We start from the raw sequence: 26,249 nt of genomic DNA, 5'->3' as shown, positions 1-26,249 counted from the left end.
AGTGCTGGATCTCCAGTGGGGCTGGATCGAGTGGGAATGCTCCTGCAACAAGGAGTGCCCTGATTTGGGGAGGATGAGGATGAGGATGAGGATGAGGATGAGGATGAGGATGAGGATGAGGATGAGGATGAGGGAGGCTGGACCTGCCTGGAATGCCCTGATTTTGGGAGGATGAGGATGAGGATGAGGATGAGGATGAGGATGAGGATGAGGATGAGGATGAGGATGAGGGAGGCTGGACCTGCCTGGAATGCCCTGATTTTGGGAGGATGAGGATGAGGATGAGGATGAGGATGAGGATGAGGATGAGGATGAGGATGAGGATGAGGGAGGCTGGACCCTGCTGATTCCAGAGGAATCAAGGTCGGAGGGAGCCAAAATCTCCCCAGCCGGCCAAGCTGTGTGGGTGGGAATGTGGGAATTCCCCCTTCACCTTCCTGGAGGGTCCCGGTGGGGTGAGGGGCCGTCGGAGCAGATCCTGCTGCCCAAGGACTGGGCAGGCTGGGACAGGGACTCTGGGTCTGCTCCAGGCAGGAACACGGAGCTTTCCCTTCCCTCACACCGGGAGAGCCCCCTCGGAGCACTCGGCTGTTCTGAACTGCTCCAAAAATCCCTTAAACGCCCTCACCTCCCTGCTAAGCTGCTCCCCACCCCTCTAAGCCTCCTCCACCCCTCCCCACCCCTTTAAGCCTCCCCAAAGGGCCTGAACGTGCAAAATTCCCTCCCAACTCCTGCCGTGCCTCCGGATGGCTCCAGACTGTTCCTCTGAACTGCTCCGAGCAGCCCTGGAGCTGCAGCAGAGCTGGGGAAAGGCTCTGACACACCCTGAGTGCTCTGAAACCTCCCAGATGGCTTCAAACTGCTCCACACTGCTCAGGGCAGCACCGAGGCTCCAAAACAGCCCCAGAGCTGCCCTAAAACGTTCCTGACATGCTCTAAAATGTCCCTGAGCTGCTCCAAAACATCCCAGAGCTGCCCCAAAACATTCCTGACATGATCCAAAATGTCCCTGACTTGCTCTAAAATGTCCCTGAGCTGCTCTAAAATGTCCCTGCGCTGTGTAAAACATCCCAGAGCTCCTCCAAAACATCTCTGAACTGCTCTAAAATGTCACTGAACTCCTCTAAAACCATCCCTGAGCTGCCCTAAACTGTCCCTGAGCTGCTCTAAACCATCCCTGAGCTGCCCTGAAAGTCCCTGAGCACCTCTAAACCATCCATGATCTGCTCCAAATCACCTCTGAGCTGCCCTAAACTGCCCCCAATACGCTCTAAACCATCCCTGAGCTGCCCTAAAACATCCCTGAGCACCTCCAAAGCATCCCTGAGCATCTGTAAATCACCTCTGTAGCACTCCCAACTGCCCTACACCCTCCAAGCAGCTCCAGAGTGCACCAAAGATTTCCCTAAATGCCTCTAAAACATCCTTTAAAAAATTCCTCTGGAATTTCAACCTCCAGCATCTCGAAGGTGCTCTAGAAATGGGGGAAGTAAATAGCTCTGGGGGTGTTTCTGTGGTGCTGGGTGGCTTCAAGGAGCTGTAAATCACCTTTGAGCAGTTCAGGCTCTGGAAGGATGGTGCTCTGGCCATTACTGAGCCACTTGAACTGCTCAAACAGCTCTCGTGCTCCTCCAACCAGCCCTGAAAGGCACCAAGATGCTCAAACTGCCTCGGAGTAGCACTTGAAGCCCTGCAAACTCTTCTAAAACTCCTCGAAATAGCTCAAAACGGATCACAGAAAGGGTCTCGTGGCAGCTCTGAAGCTCTCCAAGCCTTCTCTGTGCAGCTGTGAAACTCCTCGAGTGCCCCAACAGCCTCCAAAAGGCCCTTGAAACCCCTCTGCACCTTCCTCATGTACCTCTCAACAGGGTTAAAACTTTTTAGTACCATCTCTAAGCTCAAACAGTTTGAAACCACTTTAAACCCCCTCGGAATGACATCAGAGGGGCACAAGCAACCCTAAAACGGCTCCAAAGCTGCTCAAAAACTGATAAAAAAAATGATCAGAGCTGCTCCAAAGCACTCCAGCTCTTCTGCACCTCCTCTGAAACGGGCTCTGAATGGCCTAAAACCTCTCCAGCCTTTTCAAAGAAAAGTCCAGAAAGCTCCAGAAAAGTCCTAAAGCTCTGAAGGTCTCTGCATCCTCTGGAACAGCTCCAGAGCTGGTCCCAGCACAGCTCCAGGTCTTCCACTCAGCTTGGGGGGCTCAGCACCCTGACAAACCCCAAGTCCTGGGGTCAGGTCTGGGCCACTCATGACAAGACAGACACTGAGGGGCTGGAGCGGGTGCAGGGAAAGGAACGGAGCTGGCGAAGGGTCTGGAGCCCCAGGAGCAGCTGAGGGAGCTGGGAAAGGGGCTCAGCCTGGAGCAAAGGAGGCTCAGGGGGGACCTTGTGGCTCTGCACAAGTCCCTGACAGGAGGGGGCAGCCGGGGGGGGTCGGGCTCTGCTCGCAGGGAACAGGGACAGGAGGAGAGGGAACGGCCTCAGGCTGGGCCAGGGGAGGTTTAGGTTGGATATTGGGGAAATTCCTTCATGGGAAGGGTGGTCAGGCACTGGCACAGCTGCCCAGGGCAGTGCTGGGGAATGGTTGGATTTGATGATCTTAGAGGCCTTTTCCAACCACGAGAATCCTGTGGTTCTATGAGCCAGAGGGCACTTCTGAATGCCCCCAAAGCCTGGCCACAACCAAGGCCACCACGATCATGTCTCACGTGCCCTGGCCACGTCCTGTGTGCCCACAGCAGGGCTGGATCCAGCAGGACTCCATGGCCGTGTCCCGGCTGCCCCATCCACGGCAGGAATGTGCTCCGAGCTCTGCTGCAGGAGGACCCTGTGTAGAGAAGGCATTTCCAGCTCCTTCCCCTTCCTCATCTGCTGCCGATCCCGGGACGGGGCTGGGATGGGGTTAACCCTTGGCAGCCGGGCTGGGAGGGAGGATGGCCCCAACCCTGGGCTAAGGGGGCAGCCCCAGTGCAGCCCCTCACCCCGGGATGCTGCCTGTGGCACTTGCCGTGGGCAGGAGCACCTGGGATGCTCCCGGGGAGCGCGATCCTCAGGGAGGCTCCCGGAGCTCCGGCGTGGGACACAAACCCTGGCAAGGACACACCGGAGGGTGGTGACACCCCAGCAAAGACCCCACACCCAGCCGAGAGACAGCGACAGCAGCTCTGCCTGTTCAGGCCATTGTCCTCCTCTTGCTCCAAGCTGGAAATTCCTGGGTGATATAGAACTTGCGGAGGAGAGTGTGCTTGAAACTCCCCGCCACCAGAGCCTGGCAGGGCCCCCCAGCCTGCCTGGGACCTCCCAGCCTGGCCAGGAACTCCCCCCCACTCTCTCTGGGACCCCCAGCCTGCCCGGGACCCCCAGCCGGGGGCTGCAGCATCCCAGGGCCCCGGGATGGGGCGGGCGCGGCGGGGCCGGCGGAGCTGCGGGGGCCGGCCCGGGGGAGGCGGGGGGGTCTCGGGTCGGGGCGGGGGCGCAGGCAGGACCTCCCCCTCCCCTCCCCTTCCCCTCCCCTCCCCCGGCCGGTCCCCTCCTCCTTCCCCTCCCGCCGAGGGCAGCCGGCGCCGGCCCGTCCCGTCCCGGGGCTCGGTGGGCTCCGCTGCGCTTCCCCGGCGCTGCCCCCTCCCCATGCGGGGGTCCCGGGTGGGCGGCAGCCCCGGCCCCCCCCCGCCCCGCCATGGCCCGGCTCTCTGTCAAGGAGCACCTGGACGGGATCCTCTCCGACTTCGAAGGTGCAGCCGGGGCCGGGGACCCCCCCGCGGGGACCCCCCCACTCGGGGCTGGGTGTCGTGGGAGGAACGGGGGGTGTCCCCCGGGGGGGGAATGCTGCTGGCTGGGCATCTTGGGGGACGGGGGGGCCCCCCAGGGGCTGAGCATCGTGGGGGGCTGCGCTCCCCCCGCCCGGAGGCTGATTTTGGGGGCGATGCTGCTGGCTGGGCTTTTTGGGGGCGGGCTGGGCTGCCCCCCAAGCGGGGAGCATCGGGCACTGGGTTTCGGTCCGGGGCTTTTGCTGCTGCTGGGCTGGGGGCCTTGGGGCGGGCTGAGCATCGTGGGGGGCTGGGACTGGGGGGGGGGGATGCTGAGCTGGGCATCCTGGGGGGTCTGGGGGGCTCCCCGAGGTCTCAGCGTCGTAGGGGCTGCGCTCCCCCCGGGCGGCTGGGTACGAGGGGGGGAGGTGTTAATGTCCCCGGGGGCTGCACATCGTGGGGGGGTGCGCATGGTGGGGACACGGGGTGACCCCTCAGGACCGGGCATCGTGGGGGGCTGCGCTGCCCCCCGGGGGCTGAGTATCGTGGAGGGGGGGTTGCTGGGCTGAGCGTCTCTGGGGGGCTGAGCGTGTGGGGAGAGGGGATTTCCCCCGGACTGGGCATGGTGGGGGGCTGCTCTCCCCCTCAGCCCGGGAGAGTGCGGGGGTGTTCTCGGGGGGTGCGGGGATGGGGTGGGCAAGGGGGGCTACCAAGGCTGCGGGGAGCGGGGGAAGGTGTGGGACCCCCCCTTTCCCGTGTTCGCGGTGTTCCTGTGCGCGCTCCCGCGTGTGCGCGCTCCCACCGCGGACCGGGGGCTGCGGGGGGGCCGGGGCCGGGCCGGGGGCGGGCGGCGAAACCCGACCCCGGGGCTGCTGCTGCCCTCGCCGGGGAGGAATGTGTGCACCTACCCCGGGCATCTTAACCCCGCCGCTGCCGGCTGACACCCCTCAACCCCCGCCAAACCCCCACATCCTCCCGCCATCCCCCTAAACTCCTCGCTGAACCCCTAAACCTCCTGTCACCCCTGCTTTACCTCCCCCCGCCCCCCAAGCACTCTGCCACCCCTCTAAACCTCCTGCCACCCCATCTCAACATCCCCGCCCTTCACCTCCCGCCAATCCCCCTTCACCTCCAAACGTCCCCCTTCTCCCCCTGCCACCCCCCCTTCTCCCCCTGCCACCCCCCCTTCGCCCTCTGCCACCCTCCAGCCGCCTGCCACCCCCATCTTGCCCCGCATCCCCCCTCACCGCTCCCCCCTGCCCGTCACTCCGGACACCATCTGGGGTGTGGATGAGGCTGGGTCAGGGTCCAGAGGCAGGTTTGGGGTAAAAGAAGGCATTTTGGGCGGTACCAAAGCAGAGACATGGATGTGGGGAGGGGGCCGGCGGCCCCGTGACCCCGTGGCCCCCGGCAGCCCGCCCGGTGGGGCAGGGCTGGACCGGCCACAGAAATACCTGCCCTGGGGAGAGCTGTGATTGGCAGCGCCCACAGCCCGGCCTCTGACCCCTGCCCTGCCCCGGGCACGGGGGCATCTGGGGAGGGGACAGGGAGGGACCTTCACCACCACCCCGCTGCCCCCGGCTCAGCGGCTGAGGAAGAGGAGGGCGACGGCGGGCTGGTGCCAGCGGGTGGGGTGCGGGACCGGCTGGCACACGTGCCGGCCCGGGGGGATGCAGGGGCGCGGCGTGGGCCGCCTCCCGGAGCCCCCCGGGGGAAAGCAGCCGCCCGGCGCTTGGCAGAGGGGGCGAGGAAGGCTCCGGGGGGAACCTGGGCCCCCCGCGCTCTCCCCGCGGCCGCGGAGCCGCTGCCGGCACCACGCGGGGCCCGTCGGGCAGAGCCGGCAGGAGCTCCTGGGGAGCCTCGTGCGGGGCTGGGAGGAAGGAGGGGGCGGCTGCACCGTGGGGGCTTCACGGGGGTCACCCCCATGGGGACACGGTCCCCACATCCTCTGCCAAGCGCCCGGAGGCGGTGCCAGCAGGAGCTTTGCGCCGGAGCCCGGTGCTGCGATACCCCTGGGGAGCCGAGGGGGTCCGGGGGAGACTCGTTGGCACCCGAGGCTGTGCCGTGGGCTCGTGGCTGCCGTGAAGCCGCGTGGGAGGCTCAGCAGCAGCCACCAGAACGGGCTGTGACAGTCCCGCCGGCCGTCAGTGGGCTCCAGGGTTAACGCCCGGGAAAGGGCAGGAATCCTTCCCGGCGGCTGCCTGGATGGATGCAGGGGGAGAGGGTCAGGCGGGGATCCGGTTACTCGGCCGGATCCCTTTCAGGGGGAATAAAGCGGGCAGTGTGCTGCGAGGGGAGCCGGCGGCACCGGCCAGATAAACCGGGGAACAATGATAAAACCCGCGGGGACAGCACCGCGGGGCTGGGGAGGAGCTGGCGCCGGGCTGGGGTCCTCGGTGGGACGGGCTAGTAAGCAGGGGGCACCTCTGGGTGGTGGGGGCACGCACATGGGGCTGGGGAGGGGACGGGTGCCATCGGGTACCGCTCTCATGCCACCGTGTCTCTCTGTGTCCCCAGCGCTCAAGAAGTCATTTGAGGCAGAAGATGGGGACGAGGCACCCGGCTCCCCCCTGTCCCCGCTGTCCTCAGGCACCGGCGAGAGCCACCAGCCACTGCAGCCCGGCCACCCGCCCCGCCTGGGCAGCGTCCCCGGCCCCAGCCCGGCTCCCAGCCCCGTGCTGCGGACCCGCCTGGCCACCGGCCTGGCCACCGGCCTGGCCACCGGCCTGGCCACCGGCCGAGCCAACGGCACCGCCGGCACCGGCATCGCCCGCGCCGCCTCCTTCCAGGGCCGCCAGGCCTTCGCCACGGGGCCGGGCAGTGACGGGGAGAGCCAGCGCAGCTCATCCTCCAGCCTGGAGAGCCCCGCGCCCACCGGGCCCCCCCAGCCACCGGGCAGCCCCCCGGCCGCCAGCCCTGGCTTGAAGAAGGTCCCGTCCCATGGCAGCGTCTTCCCGGTGGAGCTGGATCATCCCCTCCGCGGGGCCGCCGCCAGCCACGGCTCTCTGCCAGCGCTGGACCTGCACATCGCCGAGGAACCGGGCTTGGGGACGCCGTGGGGCACCCAGAGCTCTGCACCCCAGCCTCGCACCCACCAGCCTTCCTCCTCATCCTCCTCCTCCCTGCCCCCGTACGATGGCACAGAGACAGCCCCGGGGCTGCCCCCGCTCCCCGAGGGGCCGGGGGGGTGGGACACAGCCCCCCGCATGGTGCCCCGGCCGCAGCGGAGGATCACCCTCAGTGCCAGCCCCATCCCTTCCCACCGGCCCCCTCCTCAGCCCTGGGGACAGGGGGAGGCAGCCCCGGCCGCCGCCTCCGCGGGGAGGGCCGAGGGGCTGCCACCACTGCCAGCCCCCCAAGCCGCCACCTTCAGGCTGGTGTCGCAGCCGCAGACGGTGCAAGTGAGCTCCCAGCCCGCCTTCCTCGGGGGCCTGGTGCTGGTGCCGGCCCTGGGGATGCCGGGGCTGATGGGACCACGGGGACCCTGCGTGGTGGCAGCGGCTCCCGGCGAGGCCGCGGACGGCAGCGGCGCAGCGCTGACGCCAGAGCACGGTAGGACTCGCTCTTGTCCCCGTCCCCTCTCTCCATCGGGCCCCCCTTGGTGGGCGCAGCGCTGCCAAAACCCCGCATGAGCTGATGCCGGGGAGAGCGTGGAGTGACAGTGACGCTGGGGACAGAAGGAGCCCCGCCAGCTCGCTGCTCCTCCGTGCCGGGGCCCAGGGGCGCGTTGGCTGTGGGGGGGCCGAAGGCGCGGAGCCGAGCGCGGAGCTGGCAGCGCTCCTGGCCCGCCCGTCCCCGGGGTGCCTGGCGAGCTGCCCGCACCGCCCCGGCGCTAATTGTTTTTCGCGGCGCGGGCAGACAGGTCGGGACACATGTGCCCCATCGCGCCGGGCCCCGCGCGTGCCGCCTATCGCCGCGATCTTGTCCCGCGTCCAGCGCTTTCTTCCCCTCTCATCCCTCCTTGCTTGGCACGGGCACGGATCCTGTTCCTCCCTCCCCGTGGGGCGCGGGAGGTGGCGGGGGGCCAAGGTGCGCCGGGGCGTGCTCGGCGTGCGCCGAGTGCCGCGGGGAGCGATGCCCGGCTCCCCGGCACGGCCGTGCCCTCGGCTCCCACCGTGCCGGGGTGGGCACTGCCAAGCCCATGCCCGTCCCCAAGCACGGGGAGGGGGTACCCCGGTGTTCCCCTTCCCAGCGGCTGCTCCAGGAGGGCCGGAGGGCGCCGGGGTGGCCGGGAGACGGCTGCCACCGCCGGTGCTCCCTGGTTGGATGCTTGGGGCTCTTTGCCCGTCTCGCTGTCTCGCTGGGCTGTCGCGGAGCCGCCGTCGCCGGGCCCTAAGTACTGACGCGGCGAAGGCATCCATACATCTGCTCCAGGCCGCGGTGAATCATCCCCCAGCAATGCTCGTGGCCCTGCTGTCCAGCCAGCCCGGCTGCCCCGCTGCCCACGGCTCCCCGGGCGAGGGATGAGGCTGGGGACGAGCCGGGGTCATGAGGACACGGGGGAACAGAGCCTGAGGCTGAGCCAGAGTGATGGGGACACTGGGGGACAGTGCTCAGGGCTGAGACAGGTGATGGGGACAGGGATATGGTGTTCAGGGCTGAGTCAGGGGTGATGGGGACACAAAGGGACAGCAGTTGGGGCTGCGACAGGGTGACAGGGACATGAGGACACGGTACTTGGGGCCAAGCCGGGTGATGGGGACACAAAGGGAAAGTACTCAGGGCTGAGGTGAGATGACAGGGACACGGTGCTCAGGACCGAGCTGCGGTGATGCACTTGTGCTCAGGGCTGAGCTGGGGTCATGGGGACACGGTGCTTGGGGCCAAGCCAGGGTCACAGGGAGACAAGGGACAGTGCTCAGGGCTGTGGCAGGGACACGGTGCTCAAGAGCAAGCCGGGGAGATGGGGAAATGGGGACACGGCGCTCGGGATGGAGCCAGGGTGATGAGGGGACGGTGCTCAGGACAGAGCCGTGTTGGTGGCCGGCAGCCAAGCGCAGCGTGCCCAGGCTGGGGGGACACATGAGCCAGCGGGCAGCGGGTGGCACCGGCTGCCCTGCAGATGGCCCGGGCCTGGCAGGGGGCTGGCAGACACTGCTCGGGCACAGCGGTTTCTCTGCCAGGAAGAGGTGGGAACGTGCTGTTTCCTCTCCCGGGAGGCCACCCCGGCCCCCAGCCTCTGACACCCGTGGGTGGCCCCAGGGCGCCGAGGCACGGTGGGTCCCACACCCCATAGGAGGAAGCTCCAAGTGAGCCGCCGGCCACCGCATTTCACTTCCACGCCGGATCGCCCACGCAGGGCCCGGGGCGAGGAGGAGGAGCGGAGGAGGAGCCGTGGGCAGCAGCCGCCCTCTGCCTTGCACCCCAGGAGCCATTTGGCCCCGGTGACCAGCTCTCGGCGGCAGCAGCCCCGGCTCCGGCCGGCTCGCCCAGGTAGGGATGGAGAGGTGGCAGCGGGCAGGGCGGTGTGCGGGCAGGGGGTGCTGCCACCGGGGCTGGGTGACTGTCCCCTGTCCCCAGCAGTGCAGCAGGTGCAGGGTTTTGCTCCATGGTTCACTTCTGCTTCTGCTCACCGACGGTCCCCAGCCACCCCCAGCCCCGTCCCGTGGCTCCCGCCCGTGCCACGGCCAGACGGACGGGCTGGCTCCGAGTCCGGCTGCAGACGGGGATTGTCACCACTGTCCCCTTGGGTCGTGTTTGGCACTGGGAGAGGCACTGGTATTTCTGGGTCAGCCCAGCTGGGCCGGTAGAGCTATGGTGTGGCCGGGCTGGTGGGTGCATCCCCAAAATCCTCCATCCCTTTGCCAGAGGGGTCAGCTCCCTTGTGCTGGATCCGGAGCCACGCTCTCCCCATCCCAAGCCCGGTCGCTCGGTCCAGAGCCATGGTGAGCAGCTGGACAGGGAGCTCCCGTCCCAGCTCGTCCTCTCCCAGCACCTTCCACCCTTGAAGCTTTATTACAGGCTTCCCGGGGAACTGGCCAATTAACCCTACATCAGTAATTAAATCCATGGAGGAGACCACGGACCCGGGATTACTTGTCCCTGTCTGGAAAATAAGAGCATCCGTGATGAGTCCTGGAACAGGTCTGGCTGCAGGAGCCATTTGCCCCGGAGCTCCGTGGGGATGCCAAAGAGCTTCCACGTGGCCACCCGGCTGCTGGCCATTGCCACTGGGGCTTTTTGGCAGCGAGGGCAGGGACACGGGGGGCTCTGGACCCGTGGGGGAGGCAGCCGTGGGCGCAGCACCCGGTGTCACCCCGGCCATGCCCTCTGGCTGTGGGTGTCTCCTTGGTGCTGCCACTGGCACGGCGCAGGGCAGTGGCTGAGCCCCTGCTCGGGGGCTGCACCCTGGGGACCACCCCGGGGAGCTGGGGGGTGGCAAGGAGCAAACCCTGCCTGCTCCCTGCCTGCAGTGTCCAGCCACCCTGCAGTGTCCAGCCACCCTGCAGTGTCCAGCCACTCTGGATGGCTCCAGTGGCTGCATCACTTGGTTCTGGAGCTGTCCTGGCAACAGCCAAGGATGGCAGGGACTGGGAAGGGGGGCCAGGGTGGGGGTACAGGGGGCTGATGTCCCCCGGGGGGCAGGGTTGCAATAGCTTTTGGGGTCCCCTTCCTGATGGGGACCTCCCATCCCACGTCCCTGCCAGCCTGTGGAACACCCTGTGGGCACGGGCGGTGCTGGGTGGGTGGATCCCGGCCGGAGTGGGCATCCTGCCTTCCCCCAGCCCTCCCAGCCGGGTGTCACCACTGTCACCAGGAAATCCGCGGCTGTTTCACCACTTCCGAGGAACATCCCGACCCACGGGGGCGCAGGGGGAGCTGGGACACGCGACACTGCTGTCCCCAGCCCTGCCACCACTCTGGCACCCACTGGGCACAGGGTGCTGGGTGGCTCCCACGCCGGGATGCCGTTGCCATGGCAATGGGGGGTGTTCATCTCCATCGCCTCCTGGTACCCCGTGCTGGCTCACGCTGGCCCCTGCCCACATGCCCCTTGTCCCCCGGCTGCGTGGCACACGGACATGGTCTCAGCAGGTCCCTGACAGCCTGGGCCATCGCAAGCTGCCGCTCCAGCCTCGCCGGTGCCAAGCGCCGGCTGGCACATACGGGGGAGGCTGCGGCGTGGGGGGACGCAAGCGCCGTGGGGCACTGCGGCAGTGGGGCGAGTGGCAGGGCCACCACCCCTTGTCCCACCCCGCCGTGCCGGGGCTGGGCACAGGTGCTGCTGGGGGGCGCGGGGAGGGGGGGGGGCACAGTGAAGGGTGGTCCCCGGTGCCAGGAAGCCCGTGGGTGCCAGTGGGGATTGTACCCACAGCCAAGCACTCCCACTCCCATTCAGTGCCACCTCAGCCACCCACGGGGGTGATGGGGGCCGAAGTGAGGGTGTCCCTGTGCCATGGGAGGGGTCCCCATCCGTGCTGTCCTGGCTGGGAGGCCGAGCAGCGCCATGTGCTGGGTGGGCACAGCCGGGTGGGCACAGCCTTCCCCGCCCACCAATCAACCGGCAAACCGGGAGCGGGGGCTTGGCTGTGGTGGGGAGGGGGCTGCGGGGGGCGGGATATTGCCATGCTGGTCATGCGTGGGAGCGGCAGCCTCGGCGGAGCCGGGTTGGTGCCAGCCGGGAGCCGGCGGAGGGAAGGGGCCGGGCCGCGGCGCCGCCGGGGATGGGGGTGCGGATGGCGCCCAGGGCACCCCCCCGCCCGTAGCGGGTGCTGAGCGAGGGCACCGCGGCGCCGAGGTAGGAGCTGAACAATGGCCGTGCTGGGAAGCAGCAGCAGGAGGAGGAGGAAAGGGATTTGGGGCTGCCGCACAAAGGGGGGGCGGGCACAGGGCTCCGGTGGCCCCCGGGCTGGGACACGCTCCAGGCACGGTCCCCCGCGCAAACCCCGCGTGTCCCTTGGGGCTCGGGGTTGTGCCGGTGATTGCGCTGCACCCCCGACACCCCCGGAGCCCCTCGCTCGGCAGTGCCCAATGCCCGGGTACAATGTGGGTACAGTGTGGGGTGGCACGTCCTGCCCTGGGGCCGGAGCCCCCCGCGTGTGCGGGGGCCGGAGCGGTGCTGCAGGAGGTGGCCTGGCGTGGGTGACCGCGTGGGCTGGGCAAAGGGCGCTGGCCGTGGCCGCGGTGCCCGACGATCGCCCAGCAACCGGCGGCACCGTGGGATCCGCTGGCACGACCACCCCAAAGATGCCTCTGGCACCTCCCCGGACCCTTCGGCGTGGCGGGGGGGTGGCGTGCCCGTGTTGCCATGCCGAGCCTCACCGGCTCCCAGGAATGTGCCGGGGCTGCGTGCCCGCCGGCACGGCCGCTGCTGGGGCAACGCTGCCGGCGCAGGGGTGGGCACCGAGGGGTGGGCACCGAGGGGTGGGCACCGAGGGGTGGGCACCGAGGGGTCCAGGCTCACCGCCTTTGCCCACCCCGCGGTGCAGGGAGCAGCCTGGAGCCCGAGGAGCGCAGCATGGAGCCGCCGGCCGTGCCGGAGGAGGAGGAGGAGGAGGCGGTGCCCCTCTCCGTGGCGCCCGGCCCCGTGGGTTGCCAGCTCTTTGGATACGTGGGAATCGAAGCTGTGCTCGACCAGATGAAAATCAAAACCATGAAGACAGGCTTTGAGTTCAACATCATGGTTGTGGGTGAGCGCCGGGCATGGGGGTTGCTCCTGGTTGTGGTGGGAATACTGGCTCTGATTCCGCCATGCCTGGGGAAATCATGCTTTTAAGGGATTTTAAGGAAATTTAAGTGATTTTAACTGATTTAAGTAGCAAACAATTGAAAAGGAACAATATCCCGTACCCCATAACATGGTGATGCTGATGGGTGAGGTCATCCCAACCTCTGGGAGGCTCCCAAATGGATATTGAGGGGCTGTCACCTTGGGGAATAAATTTGGGAAATAAACAGGACTAGCCCAATCTCTGGGATGCTCCCAGATGTGTACCAGGAGTTATGGCCTTGGGAAACAAATTTATTCCTGGGATAAAATGGATTATCCCAACCTCTGAGATGCTCCCAAGTGGATACCAAGGGGTTGTTGCTTGGGGGAAGACATATATTTGGGTATAAACCAGAGTTATCCCAACCTCTGGGTTGCTCCCAAGTGGATATCAAGATGTTACTGCCCTGGGGGACAAACCAGAGCTGCTGGTGTTCCCTCAGGGCAGAGCGGGCTGGGGAAGTCCACGATGGTGAACACCCTCTTCAAGTCCAAGGTGAGCCGCAAATCGTCACAGCCTGGCCAGGAGGAACGTATTCCCAAAACAGTGCAGCTCCAGTCCATCACCCACGGTAAGGTCACCACTATGGGGTCGTGTCCCACCAGCCCTTGGGAGAAGCAGGGGGCTGGGGTGGGGGTCTGAAGCCACGTTCACAGCCTCAAAACATCCCCCATGCCTGGTCCCTGCTTCTCCCCAATGCTTCATCCCCCCTGAGCCACCTCTCTGCCCCACAGTCATCGAAGAGAAGGGGGTGAAGATGAAGCTGACGGTGACTGACACACCAGGGTTCGGGGACCAGATCAACAATGAGAACTGGTAGGACACAAGGGGGTGCAGGAGCCCGGCTCGGTGGGTGGCAGTTTGGGGTAGGGGTTGAGCTCAGGTGCTGTCCCTCAACTCCTCATCCTCAGCTGGGACCCCATCATGAAATACATCAACGAGCAGTACGAGAGGTACCTGCGGGAGGAGATCCTCATCACCCGCAAGAGGAAGATCCCAGACACTCGGGTCCATGGATGTGTCTACTTTGTCCCCCCCACAGGTCACTGGTGAGTCCCCACTCACAGCACCCATAGGTGGTGGGCTCATTATGGGGTGGTTTTGTCATGATGGTGGTGGTGGGGTCACCGTGGGGTGACTCTGGAGTGGTGGTAGTGGTGTGGTCATCCCATGATGACAGTATGGGGTGGTCACTATGGGGTGGTTGTGTCACCCTGGGATGATGACGGTGGGGTCACCCCAGGGTGACAGTGATAGGGCGTCACCCTGGGGTGGTAGTGGGGAAGGTCACCTCAGGGTGATAGTGCTGGGGTCACCTCAGAGTGGTGGGGTTACCCCACAGTGACAGAGGTGGGGACACCCTGGGGTGATGTTGGTCCTTGTCAGGCTGCGCCCGCTGGACCTGGAGTTCATGCAGCGGCTCAGCAAGATCGTCAACGTGGTGCCGGTGATCGCCAAAGCTGACACGCTCACCCTGGAGGAACGGGCAGAGTTCAAGCAGCGGGTGAGGACAGCTCCCAGGGGGGTCCCCGGGGTGCCCCATGTTCCCCCCCGGCCCCGGCTCAAGCCCTGTATCCCGCAGATCCAGGAGGACCTGAAGACCCACGCCATCAGCGTGTACCCGCAGGAGGACTTCGACCAGGACCCCGAAGACAGGGCACTGAACGACAGGATTCGTGTGAGTGCCAGGATGCTGGGATGGAGGGGGCCGGCCCCTGGGGAGCAGGGTGGGGGACAGGGACCCTGGGGACCCTGGGGGAGCAGCACCTGGGGCGAGCAGAGCCTCTGTGCTGGCAGGAGAAGATCCCCTTCGCCGTGGTGGGGGCAGACCAGGAGCACCAGGTGAACGGCAAACGGGTGCTGGGCCGCAAGACCAAGTGGGGCATCATTGAAGGTGAGCAGAGCCCCTCACACCCCCGGCCCTCGGCAGGCACGGGGAGCAGCACCCACGGGTGTCCCTGCCTGGGTGGGTGCCGAGCCACAGCGTGTGGCACGGAGCTGTGCCAGTGCGCCGGTGGTACCCGGAGCGTGCCAGGATGCGCTGCCCGAGCATCCCAGCACCACTGAGCCCTCCTGCCCACCCTGCCCCTCTGCCTTGCTTTGCAGTGGAGAACCCGGCACACTGCGAGTTCCCCCTCCTGCGGGACCTGCTGATCCGGTGAGCGGGGGACAGGGTAGGGAGTGCTGGAACCCCACGGGGTGACAGCAGCGTGAGTGGGACAGTGACATGATGCCCTTCCTCCCCCTGCCACCCCGGGCAGGTCACACCTGCAGGACCTGAAGGACATCACCCACAACGTCCACTACGAGAGTTACCGCGTGCGGCGGCTGAACGAGAGCAACCGGCCGGGGCCGAGCCCCCTCAATGGGCTGCCCGCCAAGGGCGAGGCCAGTAGCCACCTCTGAGCCACCTTGAGCCCCCCAGAGCCACCACTGGACCCCGTGGCAGTGCCCACCCCTGCCCACCATGGCTGTGCCAGGAACCTACCTGGGGTGAGGAGCTCCCCCCAAGAGTGCCCAGCTGCCCTGACATGGGTCCCTCATCCCCAAGCTCTGCCATAGGCACAGACCCCTGGACCCTGTGTGACATTAAAGGTTAATCCAGAGCCTTCAACCTTCACCCTCCTGCTGGACTCCCCACTTTTGATGTGCCACCACCCTCCTGTGCTGCTCTGGCTGCTGGGGGCCCCCCCAGGAACCCTGGGGAAGTGGAGGTGCTGCCTGTGGGGTGTGACCAGGGTGCAGATGCCCTTCCCATGGTCACCTCACCCACCCTGCCCGGTGATGGCAGCTGGCACAGCTGGACTTTGAGCCGCTTATCAGGTGGTGGAGGTGCTGGGAGGGGAGCAGAGGTGCCGGAGGGGTGTGGAATGTCACTTGCAAGGGTGTGAAGGGGCTACACCCAGATGTGGCACCCTTCTGTCAGGAGCACCCATCACTGGGTGCAGCCCCTAAACCCCTCAGGGGCACCCAGTGGGTGCTGCCCTGCTGGCTGCCAAGCCCTGGCACCTGCCAAGGTGTCAGGTTGGCCTCTCTGGTACTCCAGGGGTGCTTGAAAGGCTCCTTTGTGCCTCCTGCCGTGGGCAGGGCTGCGGCTCGCCGCCAGGACGGTGGCACATGGTGGCTTCCTGCCCGCCCCGGCCCCACCGCAGCGCTCGGCGTCACCGCCCTTTGCCCAGCCCCTCGTTAATGATCCACCCGCTCCGTGGCCGCCAGCCCCAGCAGCCACCCGGCGTGGTGGCAGCGGCAGCAGAGCCGAGGGTCCTCAGCACGGGCGGCTCGGGGGGGCTGGCGGCTCCTTGCCCTGCGCCCCACTCCTCTTCCCCAGCACCCAGATAAGAGCGGCTGCGGGCAGCACCCACTGCCCAGCACGGCGCGGGCACAGAGCGGCCGGAGCATGGCCGTGGCCACGGTGAACCTCCGCGCCGTGACCTCCTGGGTGGGCATCGCCCGGCTCTTTGCCGTCGTGCTGTCCTGCCTCACCTTCAGCTTGGTGGCCTCCACCGGGCAGTTTGAGAGTCCCTACGGGACGTGGTGCATGTTCACGTGGTGCTTCTGCTTCACTGTGACGCTGCTGGTGCTGCTGCTGGAGCTGCTGGAGCTCTACCCCCTGCTGCCGCTCTCCTGGGACGACTTCACCTCAGCTTTCTCCATGCTGGCGGCTCTGATGGTCTTCACCTCCTCGGTGATCTTCCCTGTCACCTTCATCACCGGCCCCTGCAGCAGCAACCAGTGTGCCCGGCAGGCCGTGGCCACCACCGCCTCCTGCCTCTGCTTCCTCGCCTACGCCGTCGAGGTGGCACTGACCCGTGCCAAGCCAGGGGACATCAGCAGCTTCCTCTCCACCGTGCCTGGGCTCCTCAAGGTCTTTGAAGCCTACGTGGCTTGCCTGATCTTCTCCTTACTGGATAAATACAGTGGGGAACCTGGCCTGGTGTGGTGCGTGGCTGTCTACTCCATCTGCTTCATCATCACCCTCCTCATCATCATCTTCACCATTGGCCGCTGCCTCACCTACATTCCCTGCCCGCTGGAGAAGATGCTGGTGGGGTACAACTTCCTGGCCCTGCTGATGTACCTCACCACCACCATCCTCTGGCCCCTCTACAACTTCAGGGGACACAGCCGCCCCGACCCCTGCAACAGCAAATGCTGGTGGAACAAGCACCTGGGGGTCACCTTCCTCACCATCTTCAACCTCATCGCCTACTTGGTGGACCTGATCTACTCCACCAGGATGGTCTTTGTCAGGGCACCTCCCTAAGGGCTCGGGGCGGGGCTCGGGGTGGTGGGACACGGCTGGGTGCCGGTGTCAGTGCAGGGCTGCTGGCGGAGCTGAGGAAGAGGCCAGATGCCTTGGAAAGCTCCTCGTTCCCGTGCCGGAGCAGAGAGCCAGGGGGTGCTCCCAGGGGTGGGCTCAGCCCGGGGCCCCAGGGGCTGCACTGACAGAGGGGCTGCAGAGGCCACGAGGGGCTCCTGAAACCCCAGAGCTTGAGAGGATTTGGGATTAAATTGGGTCATTTTTCACTTGTTTCTGCCTCCTCTTTCTTCCCCTTCTCAATCTTCTGCAGGATCCTTGCTGGGGGGTGAGAAACTGGGGGGCACCATCGGCACTGGGAGCCACGGGTGACTTTGGGGGGCACCAGCAGCGCTATGGGGGCACCAGGCTCCAGCAAATCCTTTCTCCTCCTTGTTGACTCGGCACTGGAGTGAAGTAGGGCATGACCAGGAAAAGCCCAACCCGGATGCCTTTTCCTTGGCACCTGCACGGGGCCCTGCCAAACAGGTTCAGGAGGAATGCAGCTGTTGGGGGGGCTGAGAGCCCACCAGGTACTTGTCACCAGCATGGCCGGGTCCTTGTCACCATCACAGTCACCCCAGTAGGAGCCCTGCTGGGTTTGGTCCCAGCCACATAGGCCAGAATTCCCGTTTGGGGGCTGCTGTGCTGTCCCCTCCCTGGGGGAAAATGGGGACGGGGACGGGGGGTGGCTGCCACCCAGAGCCACCAGAGCTGGGGGTGCTGACACACGGCACCGGGGGACAGTGACACCACAGGCTGGTATGTGGGAAGAAGGCAGGGGAAGGTGTGCCTGCGGGCAGAGCTCCTGGCACTGCGCTCCCGGATGTGGGATGGGTACCCGTGGGGCACCCTGGCAGGTTTTGGGGCCACTGTCCCCACGCTGCTCCTTAGGCCACTGCTTGTCCTGGCCACAACCTCGGGCTGTCCCTGCTGCCTCAGGGCTGCCGGGGCCATGTCAGGGCCCATCACTGCTGCCCTGGGGCTCACAGGGTGACACAAAGAGGGGTTCCCACCAGTAGGAGATGGCACAGACTGGCGACCACAAAAGAGCCCACGGGTGCCCCAGTGCCTGGGCAGGTGGGACTTCCATGGCCAGTGCCAGGACCACTGCAGTGCTGGGTCCCAGCACCACCAGTGATGGCAACACCACAGGGTGGCCTGGTGGGAGTCCCCTCTGCCCGATCCCTGTCCCCACAGTGGCCATCATGGTGGCACCGATGGGCTACTCCCCTGCACCCCAGGCAGCGGGGCTGGAGGGAATGGCAGAATTTTGGGAGGAAATAACAGGAAAATGGCAGTGGTGAGGCATAGCCCAGTGCAGCACCTGAGCACTGGGTACTGACGGGTGCCCAGGATGATGGAAATGAGCGGAGGAAGGAGGACGGGAGGCACGGGGAGTGACAGAGGTGTCACTGGTGATGAGCTGTGCTGGTAATGTATGGCTGTGGATGGCACGTGGGCAGTGCCAGCACGTGGGGTGTGGTGAGGCTGGGGGAACAGGGGCTGGGCTGGCAGCGGGGTGCAGGTGAGTGGCTGGAGGAGGTTTGGGGATTGCCAGGGGGAGCGCAGCCCAGGAGCCCCATCAGGGCATCTCCCACCTGGGGCACACAGCGGGTGCTGGGGGTCGCTGGGAGGACCTGGGACCTGGTGGGTACGGGAAGCCCTGCTGCCGTGCCGTGCCGTGCCGGGGGTGCCCCAGTGCCAGTCTGTGCCGTGCCAGAGGAGCCCTGGCGCTGGAGGGTCTCTCGGTGCCGTGGTGCCGGTGTCACTGTCCTTGCGGTGAGATGCCGGTCCAGGTGCGGTGCGGTGCCGGTGCGGTGCCGGTGCGGTACCAGTCCAGGTGCGGTACCAGTCCAGGTGCGGTGCCGGTGTGGTGCTGTGCCGGTCCAAGTGCGGTGCCGGTGCAGTGCGGTACCAGTCCAGGTGCGGTGCGGTGCGGTGCCGGTACGATGTCGTGCCGGTCCAGGCGAGGTACGGTGCCGGTGCGGTGCCGGTGCGGTGCCGGTGCGGTGCCGGTGCATTCCTCCCCCTAGGGGTCGGTGTGCCGCGGCGCGGGAGGCGGTGCGGGGGGCGGCTCGCTCCTGCGCACGGCCCGGGACGGCCGGGGCACGGCGGCGGCGGCGGCGGCGGCGGTGGGAGCGGGCACCGCCGCGGGCCGGTGAGTGCGGGCAGCGGGGGGGGCGGCGGGGCTCGGCCCGGAGGGAATGTGGCCGCGGACAGCGGTGGGGAAGGGGCGGCTGAGCCCGGCCGGGGGGGCTCCTTCTTTTCCAGCCGGCGAGGGCCGGTCTTATCTGCCAGGATGGGGAGGGGAATGCCGTGCCCTGCGGTGCTCCGGTGAGTCCCCGGGGTGTCACCTCCCCTACGCCGGGGCTGCCTCCGCCGCCGGTACTGGGGTCCCTACAACCTGGCACCAGCACCCAGCCCTCTGCCCTGTCAGCAAGGTGTCCCTGTGTCCCCCAAGGGATGCCCCTGTAGCCTCAAATGCTTGTGTGGACCCAGGGACATTCCTGTGTCCCCCGGTGCCCCCAAAGATGCCCTTGTGTCCCGCTATGACCCTGTACCCCCAAGGATGTCCCTGTGTCCCCAGCTGGACAAGTTGACTCCAGACAAAGCCCCATGTGAGCCCCCGTCTGCCCCTTCCAAGGCCTGATCCCCCATCCAGGGTGACTTTCAGGAGGGCCAACGTCCCCTTCCTTCTCTGTGGGGCTGGGGGCCACGTTCAGGAGCCCCCTGAGCTGTCCTGTTACTCACTCTGAGCATCCCCAGCCCTGGCTGGACAGGGAAGGGAATGTGCCAGCCTGGCAGTGCCATGGCTGGGGTGGGTGCTGGGGGGCAGCCCTAGAGTGCATGCTGGCTGGGACAGGTGCTGGGGGAAGCCTCGGGGAAGGGGGTCCAACTCCTGCCCAGGGAAAGGGTGTCCTACCTCAGAGACATGATCCTGTGCTGCCGGGGAGCAGCTCCTCAGGATAGGACAGAGTGTGGGTGCCTAGAGGTGGGTCCCCAGGAGCATCGGGCAGGTCTGACCCCATCCTCACATCCCTGCAACCCTCTTGCCTCACTGGCCACTACAGTTGGGTGGGGATGTGGCACCCCGAAGGGATGGCACCCTACTTTGAGGGGGCACGTGTGCTCCAAGACAGCTGCGTAAGGACGCGTTCGTCCGCCTGGCAGGGAAGGGGTTAACGCCGGGAGGGTTTTGGGGTGCCGGGGTGTCCCCAGCTGGGTACACCCAGGCTGCTCCTCGCACGGGTGACCTCACGGCACTGCCATGGCAACGGCTCGTGAAGTCACCGCGAGCGGGGCGGCTGCCTCGAGCGTGGGGTGCTGGGATGGGAGCGTGGGAGGCAGCGCCGCGTCCCCCCCGCTGCCGCTGCCCGCGGCCCCCCAGCATGAGCTGTGTCCCCGCCAGCGCCGACGCCTCCGCCTGACCCCCGTGCTGGCCGCCGTGCCCGTGTCACCCTGCCCGTGTCACCATGCTCGTCAAGGAGTACCGCATCTGCATGCCGCTCACCACCGAGGAGGTGAGCGCGGGGCACGGGGCCGCGGCTGGCACGGACGGGGACGCAGCGAGGGAGGGGCTGTGGGTGGGGGTCTCATACCCGGAGCAGCGCGGCGCCGGGGGATCGGTTCCTGCCCTGAGAGGGACGCGGTGACCCCTTCGCTGTGTCCTCGTGGCACGGCTTGCGGCAGGGACCGGGGCGTGCTGGGCTCGGGATGTTCCGTGCGAGGGCTGAGCCATACTTTGGGGTGCAGGTGGGGGGACATGCCGTTCCTGGGCACGGCGACCTTGGGGCACAGAGCCCGGCAGCACCGGGGCACAGCAGGAGCAGGGGATGAACCAGCAGGGGAAGGGCGGCGGGGGTTTGGATGCCCGTGGTATGACAGGGAGCTCAAGCGCCATCCCTGCTCCGGCAGGGAGCCTGAATGCCATCGGCAAACAGCGCTGACAGCTGGCAGCATCCCTGGGCAAAGGTCTCTCGTGAGCACCTGGTGCCGACGGGGCCGTTTTGGCGAGCGGGGACCTGCAGCAGTGCCCACCCGGGGCAGTGCCATCCCTCCCTGCTGGCACCTGGGGAAGGTTTTAATTTAGGCAGAGTGGGGTGGTAAAATCGTGCTGGCGGGTGGGGTGGTGGATGGGATCTTCAGCAGAACAATCAAACCCTTATTGCACAGCTGCATCGCCAAATACACAAATACACCTTATCGTTACATATATGACACAGACACATCCATATGTATCACAGACGCTCAGCTTTCCCTGGCTCCCAGGTAGTTTGCCGAGCAGAAAACCTCCAGGCATTCTGCAAGGCGCTGGGAAAGCACAGGGAGAGCAGGATCCAGCCCTTGCCTGGGTGTTGGGACAGCCTAAGGACACGGGAGGTCACACAGGGTGCCCCAGGAGCCCCCTGCCCGCTGCACGGCTCAGGGTCCGTGCCTCAGTTTCCCCTCTCGGCAGCGTGGCTCAGCCCCCGGGCTGTGCCGGGCGGTCACCGGGGCCGATGGCACTGAGGGCGGGCGCTGTGGTTGCAGTACCGCGTGGGGCAGCTCTACACCATCAGCAAGCACAGCCACCAGGAGAGCGAGAAGGGCGAGGGCGTGGAGGTGGTGAAGAACGAGCCCCACGAGGACCCCGTCCACGGCCCCGGCCAGTTCACTGAGAAGCGTGTCCACCTCTCCAGGTGAGCCTGTGGCTCTGGTGATGGGTGCTGGGTGGGCACTGCGGTGGGGGGCATGGGCAGGCATCAGGGTGGCCCCAGCTCTTCCTCCAAAATTCCTGGAGAACCTCCTCCTCACCCTGCAGTGTGACTGCTCTCCCAGGGTTACCCCTGTCATTTCCCAGGCTGCCTCCATCATCTCCCAGGGGTGCCCCCAAATCCTGGGGTGCACTGATCTTGGGGGGCTGCTCCCAGCTATGGGGGCTGCACCTGTCAGGGTGTAGCCATCTTTGGGGTGCAGTGATCTTGGGGGGCTGCACCCATCTCCCCGGCACCCACCCATCTTCAAGGGCTGTGTGTGTCTCCCACTGGGGTCCCCAAGTGCTGGGGTGCACCCATCTTTGGGGCCTGCATCAAATTTTGGGAGCTGCACTTATCTCTCAGGGTGTACCCATCTTCTGGGGTGCTCTGATTTTGGGGGGCTGCACTGATCTTGGGGGGCTGCACCCATCTCTGGGCTGCACCCATCACCCAGGGCACACTTGTCTTCAGGGGCTGCACCCATCTTTGGGAGCTATGTCCCAGGGTGCACCCATCTTAGGGGTTCACCCCCTCTCTGGGGGGCTGCCCCCTGCTTATGGGGTGCACCCATCTCGGGACACTCATCCACCTTGCAGGGGTGCACCCACCTCTCTCTGGTGGGCACACACCTCCGGGTGCCAGTGGGTGCCTGATCGGGGGGCTCAGCAATGCCCTGGCCCTGGGGGTGTCACTGTGGGGAAGTCGCTGGCCCCCAGCACCACTGTCCCCATGTCCCCATGTCCCCTCAGCTGTCTGCGGACACGGCTGCTCCCCACCAGGAGCTGCTGGTGTGAGACGGGTTATTTTTAGCTGCAGCGCTCACGATTCCCCTCTCGCCTGAAATTTATTTATAACGCCTGAAAATTAATCAAAACCCACCTCCCGATTCCCCAGGGGGCCTGATCCTGCCGGGGTGCTGGGGGGGAATGGGAGCACCCTGGGGCCTCGGCCCTGGGGAGGTGGAGGGGTCCTGGGGAAGGGGTGGTGGTCCAGGAAGGAGGGTGGGGGTTTGTTGGGGAGGAGAGGGGGGTAAGGGTGTCTGGAGAGGAGGTGGGGAACCTGAGGAGAGGATGGGGGCACTGGGGTGGAGATGGGGAGCTGGCACAGATCCTGGGGTGGTCCTGACATGCAGATGAAGGTGCTGGGGAGGTGGAAGGGGCCTCTGGTGGGGGAATGTTGGGGCACTGGGGAGGGTCCTGGGGAGGCAACAGGGGTCCCTGAGGGTGTTCTGAGGTGCAGGTGAGGAGGGTCCCTGGAGGCATCCTGGAGTGGAGGTGAGGGTGCATGGTTGGGAGCTGGGGCAGAGGTGAGGGTCCTGCAGAGGTGACAGGGGTCCCTGGGGGTGTCCTGAGGTGCAGATGACAGTGTTGGAGTGTAGATGCAGGTGCTGGGGAGGTGGCAGCGGTTACTGGGAGAGGTGCTGGGATGAAGATGCTGAGGTGCAGATGAGGATCCCTGGGGGCATCCTGGGGTGGAGGTGAGGGTCCTAGGTAGCAGGTGGGGTTCCTGGGGTGGGAATGGGGGTCCCAGAGCCAGGCTGTGTTTGGCGGCGCATGGATGGGTGGCACCAGCCACGTCCTGTCCTGAGGGGGTGCCCTGCCGTGGTGCCCACAGCAAACTGCCAAGTTGGGCACGGGCGGTGACCCCCCGCATCTTCTACATCACCGAGAGGGCCTGGAACTACTACCCCTACACCATCACGGGTGAGCCCCGGGCAGGGCGTGGGACGGGCACCCCCGGGCACCCTGTCCCTGCCCAGTGGTGGGGGGGCTGCAGGGAGCTGTCCCCGGTCTCACCACTCCCTCTCTCCCCCCCGTGATGCCGCCTGGCGATGCCACCCTGTGATGTGCCGTGGTGTCCCTGCAGAGTACACGGTAAGGAGGTGGCATGGAATGACCTGTCCCCTTCTCCAGCAGCTGGCTGGGGAGGGGGAGCTGGGGGGGCATTTTTGGGGGTGGGTGTCCTTTGGGACAGGCATCCTTTAGGGGTGGGTGTCCCTCAGGGTGGGCATCACTCAGGGTGGGTGTCACCGTGGCAGGTAGCCCTTGGGTGGGTGTCCTTCGGGCTGGGCATCCCTCAGGGTGGGTGTCCTGTGGGGCTCAGATTCCCTCGGGGATGGGATTCCCTGGAGAGGGTGTCATTGTGGCTGGGTGGGTGGTCCTTGAGGATGACCATCCTTGGAGGTGGGTGTCCCTCAGGGCTGGGTGTCCTTTGGGGGGGTGTCCCTCAGGATCAGTGTCCCCGGACTGCACTTCTTTTGAGGATGGGCATCCTTGGGGGTGGGGTGTCCCTCGGGGTGGGCATCCCTGGGAGTGGCGTCCCTCGGGATGGGCGTCCCTCGGGGACCAGCTGACAGCCACTCCCTGCAGTGCTCCTTCCTGCCCAAGTTCTCCATCTACATCGAGACCAAGTACGAGGACAACTGTGGGGACAGTGAGAATGTGAGTGTGCACCGTAGCTGAGACCTGGCAAGCTCATCACTTCACCACTCATGCCCCATGTCACTCACCCTCCCTCCCCTCCTCAGATCTTCCACAGTGACAAAATCCTGGGCGACCACGAGGTCTCTTTCCTGGACATCGCCTTCGACGAGATCCCTGAGCGCTACTACCGCAGCCTGGAGGTACCACGGCTGGGGACGAGGGAGCTCCCTGAGGCCACCCTTGTCTCCTGTCCCAGGGGGGTGGATTCATGATCTTACTCCTCCCCATCCCCCCAGGACCCCCGTTTCTTCAGCTCGGCCAAGACGGGCCGGGGGCCGCTGCGGGAGGGCTGGCGCCAGCACACCAAGCCCATCATGTGCTCCTACAAACTGGTGAGCGTCAAGTTCGAGGTGTGGGGGCTGCAGACGCGGGTGGAGCAGTTTGTGCACAAGGTGAGAGGGGCCCAAGGGAGTCTGGGGGGCACTGGGGGGGCAGTGACAGGGTGCTGACCCCCGTGGTGTTGCAGGTGATCCGGGACATCCTGCTGATCGGGCACCGGCAGGCTTTTGCCTGGGTGGACGAGTGGTGCGGTGAGTCCGTGGGGTCACCCGGCGCTGTGGGGAGGGGGGCACACGGTGCCCATGGAGGGAGGGGGCTGCAGGTCTAACTGCTGATGCCACTAACCCCACCACAGCTCCTGCTCTTCCTCCGCCTGCGCTGCTGCCTGCTCTGCCTGTGCTGCCTGCTCACCCCTGCCTGCACCCCCGCACGCTGCCCGCTCCCCTGCAGCCCTCGGGGAGGACGGGGACAGGGGTCCCAGCACCCTGTCTGTGCTGCCTGCACCCCCATTCTGGCAGGGACACGCGCTGCAGGCGGCTGCCACATGCGGGCACGGGGACGGGACCCCCGGGTTTGGTGACAGCTGGCGGCGGGTGCCAGGCCACCCCGGTGAGCGGCTCTCTGCCTTCCAGACATGTCCCTGGAAGAGGTCCGGGCCTTCGAGACTCAGATGCAAGTGGCCACAAACCAAAAGCTGGGGAACCAGCACCCCTAAGCCCCTCTGCCTGCCGGGGACGGACACCCCGGACCCCGCCTTGCTGCCTGGGGGTGGGTGCAGGCAGGGGGGCTTGTGCCCCCCCTGCACCCCGCGGCGGAGGGTCCCCCCTCCCAGCTGCCCTCCCCGCGTGTCCCCTGCCTGCGCTGCCTGCGCTGCCTATCCATCCCTTCCCCTCTGCTGGCTGGGCTGGTGCTGGAGTTGGGGAGCTGGCTGTGCTGCCCAGCATCCCCTTCCCTGCCCGTCCCCCTGTCCCCAGTCCCTGTCCCCTTCCTGTCCCCCAGCTCGGTGGGGAGCCGGGGTGCGGGGCGCAGGCTGCCCCGGGATGAGGGGGTGCCGGACGCGGCGGTGCCGAGCGGCCCCAAGCCCGGCTGTGCTCGGCAGGGATGACGATGGAGGAGGTGCGGCGCTACGAGCAGGAGACGCAGGAGGCCACCAACGAGCTCATCGGCCTGGTGGCACCGGCCATCTCGGTCAGCGAGGTGGGGCAGCCCACGGCCACGCACTCGGCCCCTGCCAGCGCCCCCTCCACCCCCCTCAGCGACGAGGCCCCCGAGTTCCTGGCTCCCCCCAAGACTCGCCCGCGGAAGAAGTCGGCGCCGGAGACCCTGACGCTGCCCGCGCTGCGGGAACGCGCTGGCGCCGAGTGAGGCCGGCGGTGCCGCTCCGTGCTGGACTGTGCCAGCTCCGCCGCCCACCCCGGCCCCGCCGACGGGCGCAGAGCCCAGGGAGGGACCCGCACCCGCTGTCAGGGCGCTGGCAGCCCTGGGGTGCGCTGGCCTCCCCGAGCCACCGTGGGTGCCCCCACGGGTCGGTGCCACCACTGCCGTGCCAGTCCCGCTGGCTGCACCGGGAGGGGACGCCAGGCCAGCGCGGGTCCCCGGCAGCGTCGGGTGATACCGCAGGAGCTGCTTCCCTCGACTCCACCTGCCCCGGTGTCCGCAAGGGCCACCGAGGCTGGCGAGCAGTGGGGAGGTGCCAGCTGGTGCCCGCTTGTCGTGGCCAGGCTGGAGCAGTGCCCTGCAGGGTAGGCACCAGCGTGGGGGCACAGTGAGGGTGACAGTGACAGTGACAGCTGCGCGCTGGGCTGGGGCTCCCCACAGGACCCCCAGGGGCTGCACAGCCCCGTGCACAGCTGGTCCCACAGTCGGGGTCCCCTTTGCTGTCCCTCCAGAGGCCGTGGCTGCTCGAGGGGGGCTGGGGTGGGCTGAGCCCCTCGTTTTCTTTAGGAAAACAAAGGCCTTTTTGGAAATAAAGCTCGAGACACGGCAGCT

The 26,249-nt window shown here is 66.6% G+C and overlaps 4 protein-coding genes across 4 annotated transcripts; all 4 read left to right on the top strand.

Moving 5' to 3' along the window:
• Positions 1–3,632: 3,632 nt before the first annotated feature.
• Positions 3,633–15,328, top strand: SEPTIN12 (septin 12). The gene is given in 12 exon segments (XM_069029467.1): positions 3,633–3,665; positions 3,667–3,736; positions 6,269–7,303; positions 12,181–12,381; positions 12,905–13,033; positions 13,197–13,278; positions 13,374–13,511; positions 13,849–13,966; positions 14,045–14,140; positions 14,260–14,356; positions 14,569–14,620; positions 14,724–15,328. Coding segments are annotated over 12 exon segments (2,196 nt in total). The 3' UTR covers positions 14,869–15,328.
• A 190-nt stretch (positions 15,329–15,518) lies between these two features.
• Positions 15,519–16,989, top strand: LOC138118467 (myeloid-associated differentiation marker homolog; the record flags this gene model as incomplete). The annotated part of the gene is given in 2 exon segments (XM_069029468.1): positions 15,519–15,665; positions 15,668–16,989. Coding segments are annotated over 2 exon segments (1,206 nt in total), but the record flags the coding sequence as incomplete, so codon positions are not given.
• Positions 16,990–19,979: 2,990 nt separating this feature from the next.
• LOC138118469 (cytoplasmic phosphatidylinositol transfer protein 1-like) lies at positions 19,980–24,982 on the top strand. The gene is given in 10 exon segments (XM_069029470.1): positions 19,980–20,194; positions 20,196–20,283; positions 21,293–21,441; positions 23,113–23,201; positions 23,365–23,372; positions 23,868–23,939; positions 24,026–24,121; positions 24,218–24,373; positions 24,448–24,511; positions 24,893–24,982. Coding segments are annotated over 10 exon segments (969 nt in total). The 5' UTR covers positions 19,980–20,030; the 3' UTR covers positions 24,976–24,982.
• LOC138118468 (cytoplasmic phosphatidylinositol transfer protein 1-like) lies at positions 24,947–26,246 on the top strand. Its single transcript, XM_069029469.1, has 2 exons — positions 24,947–25,028; positions 25,360–26,246. Exon 2 carries the CDS (start codon positions 25,362–25,364, stop codon positions 25,623–25,625), a length of 264 nt encoding a protein of 87 aa, XP_068885570.1. The 5' UTR covers positions 24,947–25,028; positions 25,360–25,361; the 3' UTR covers positions 25,626–26,246.
• The last annotated feature ends 3 nt before the right edge of the window (positions 26,247–26,249 follow it).

This window comes from Aphelocoma coerulescens, chromosome 14, assembly GCF_041296385.1.
Source record: "Aphelocoma coerulescens isolate FSJ_1873_10779 chromosome 14, UR_Acoe_1.0, whole genome shotgun sequence".
Taxonomy (NCBI): domain Eukaryota; kingdom Metazoa; phylum Chordata; class Aves; order Passeriformes; family Corvidae; genus Aphelocoma; species Aphelocoma coerulescens.
This window is presented reverse-complemented; position numbering and strand designations above follow the sequence as displayed.

Coding starts and splice junctions, on each gene's coding strand:
- LOC138118468 (XM_069029469.1), top strand. CDS start 25,362: ATGACGATGGAGGAGGTGCGGCGCTACGAGCAGGAGACGCAGGAGGCC.